This window comes from Panthera onca, chromosome D4 (assembly GCF_046562875.1).
Source record: "Panthera onca isolate mPanOnc1 chromosome D4, mPanOnc1 haplotype 2, whole genome shotgun sequence".
NCBI classification, from domain to species: Eukaryota; Metazoa; Chordata; class Mammalia; order Carnivora; family Felidae; genus Panthera; species Panthera onca.
Window position 1 is genome coordinate 61,018,769 of NC_138351.1, and position 2,793 is coordinate 61,021,561.

General features: G+C 59.5%; 1 protein-coding gene across 1 annotated transcript; it reads left to right on the forward strand.

The window, feature by feature from the left end:
• The first annotated feature begins 241 nt into the window (after nucleotides 1-241).
• Nucleotides 242-1,473, forward strand: FOXE1 (forkhead box E1). Its single transcript, XM_060610396.3, has one exon. It carries the CDS (start codon nucleotides 242-244, stop codon nucleotides 1,358-1,360), a length of 1,119 nt encoding a protein of 372 aa, XP_060466379.1. The 3' UTR covers nucleotides 1,361-1,473.
• The last annotated feature ends 1,320 nt before the right edge of the window (nucleotides 1,474-2,793 follow it).

A 2,793-nucleotide genomic window follows, 5' to 3' on the forward strand; every position in this document is an offset into this window, starting at 1 on the left:
ACACTCCTGAGCCTCCGTCTGCCCCGAGCCAGCCCGGAAACCGAGAGCGCCAAGACTCCAGCGCACCCCTGGAGAAGCTGTGCTCCGAGTGCCAGCCCGCGAGGACTCCCAGAGCTCTCCGCAGAGGGGTCCAGGGCCCACTCCTTTGGCCAGCAGCCCGGCCCCGCAGCCTCCGAGACCCGCCCCCGCCCCTCGACAGTAGCGGGCGGCGGGGACGCCCAGGACGCGGGACGGCTGCGCCATGACGGCTGAGAGCCGGCCGCCGCCGCCGCCGCCTCAGACGGAGGTGCTGGCGGCCGTGAAGGAGGAGCGCAGTGAGGCGGCGACCGGGGTCCCAACGGAGGCCACGGGTCGCGGCACCGGTGGGCGTCGGCGGAAGCGCCCCCTGCAGCGCGGAAAGCCACCCTACAGCTACATTGCGCTCATTGCCATGGCCATTGCGCACGCGCCTGAGCGCCGCCTCACGCTAGGCGGCATCTACAAGTTCATTACGGAGCGTTTCCCCTTCTACCGCGACAACCCCAAAAAGTGGCAGAACAGCATCCGCCACAACCTGACGCTCAACGACTGCTTCCTCAAGATCCCGCGCGAGGCTGGCCGTCCAGGCAAGGGCAACTACTGGGCGCTCGACCCCAACGCCGAGGACATGTTCGAGAGCGGCAGCTTCCTGCGCCGCCGCAAGCGCTTCAAGCGCTCGGACCTCTCCACTTACCCAGCCTACATGCACGACGCGGCCGCCGCCGCCGCCGCTGCAGCTGCCGCCGCCGCTGCCGCCATCTTCCCGGGAGCAGTGCCCGCTGCGCGCCCGTCTTACCCCGGCGCCGTCTACGCAGGCTATGCCCCGCCGACGCTTACCGCGCCGCCCCCTGTCTACTACCCCGCTGCGTCGCCAGGACCGTGCCGCGTGTTCGGCCTGGTGCCTGAACGGCCACTCAGTCCAGAACTGGGCCCCGCGTCGTCGGGGCCCGCGGGTTCCTGCGCCTTTGCCTCGGCCAGCGCCTCTGCAGCCACCACCGGCTACCAGCCTGCAGGCTGCGCGGGGGCCCGACCTACCAACCCCTCTGCCTACGCGGCCGCCTACGCAGGCCCCGATGGCGCGTACCCGCAGGGGGCAGGCAGTGCCCTCTTCGCAGCGGCTGGCCGGCTGGCGGGGCCCGCCTCGCCCCCCGCGGGTGGCAGCAGTGGTGGCGTTGAGACCGCAGTGGACTTCTATGGGCGCACATCGCCCGGCCAGTTTGGAGCGCTGGGGCCTTGCTACAATCCTGGGGGGCAGCTCGGAGCCGGCAGTGGAGGCGCCTATCATGCTCGCCATGCGACTGCCTATCCTGGCGGGGTGGATCGATATGTGTCCGCCATGTGAGCCGAGCTTTCGGTCGAAAATTCACAGATACCTCGGCTGTCCACATGAACTAAGTTTCCCTGAGACCTGAGAACAGGACTGAAGAGAGGATTTGAGAGCCACGTGGAAGGGACAGAGAGGGCAGGAGAGGCATAGCCTCGCAGCGCACCGCGTACACACCGGTCCGCTTTGGAAATGGGAGGATGTGGGGAGAGGCAGCGAGGGCCCACGGACTGGGACAAAGGACCCTCAGTAAGGCGAAGCTCCAAAGGACATGCCTTTCACATTCTACTGGGGAGGGTACTTGGCGATAATGGGGGCGCAGCGTAGTGCGTATGCCAGAGTCTAGGTCTGAACTGTGGGGAATCACCACCATGTCTTCACTCATCCCTGTATTGCAAGAAACTCGGCCGGGCCTTTTACACGGTTCTGCTTCTTGCGCCTTTGATTACTACAGCAAAGGCTGCAATAGCGCCTTCCTTAAGGTGAGGAAGATGAGTTTGCAAAAGAAGTAGCCCCCTCCTTTAAAAAAAAAAGGGGGTGGGGTGGGGGGGAGGGTTCTGCTTCTCTTGACCTGGGGCTGGTTTTCCCTGCCTTTGAGAACTGCAGACCTGGCTTTTAGTCTGGAGACTGTGCCTCAGCTCCAGAGAGTGACCTAATCCCATCGCCCACATCCCCAGTCTCTTCATCTGCCATACAAGAAGGCTGCAGGATTCGACGCCATATGGCCTTTAAGGGCCGCGTCATCCTGGATGCTGCCCTGCGAATCTGGCAGCATCGGTGGGCCACCCAGGGCCTGACCCTATTCCCAAGAACTGGAACAGAGCTTAGGACAAGCTCCTGCCCTGAAGTCTCTGGATTGGTTCCAGGCAGCAATTATATTATAATTTCTTGAACCTTTTGAGCATGATGTGCTGATCAGCAGCTGTTATGCTAGGTCATAAATTGGGTTTTCCAATGAGACAGGTAAAAATACATTTGTCCATTGTCCACGCTTTCATTTCAGTAAGTGACCCTGCACCAAATTGGAAAACTAAAATTCAAAGAGACGACAGGACTCAGGGCAGCCCTTTGGTTTCGGCTTGTTGAGCTGGCTCTTCCATCCCTGGCAGCCTCTGCAGTACAAAAAGGAAAGAGAAAAATTAACTGGGTCCGTCAGTGAAGTAAGCTTTAGAAAGAAACTGGATTTTTAACTTTGTTTTGTATCCGTTCGTTTTAAACATCAAGCTGACCCAAATCAGAGAAAACTCAACTACTTTCCCACCTTTCTCTTAAGATACCTTGTTAAGTTTTTATTCTGGAACCAAAATTTCCAGGGTTAAATACTTCAGAGGCTCGGTACGCAGCTCTCAGATAAACCTGAGTGTTCAGATGAACTGTTTTAATAAAAAATCTTTGATCAAGTGAGTTCTGGCAAGAGAAACTCTGCACCTTTCTGAGTAGTTAACTTGCTA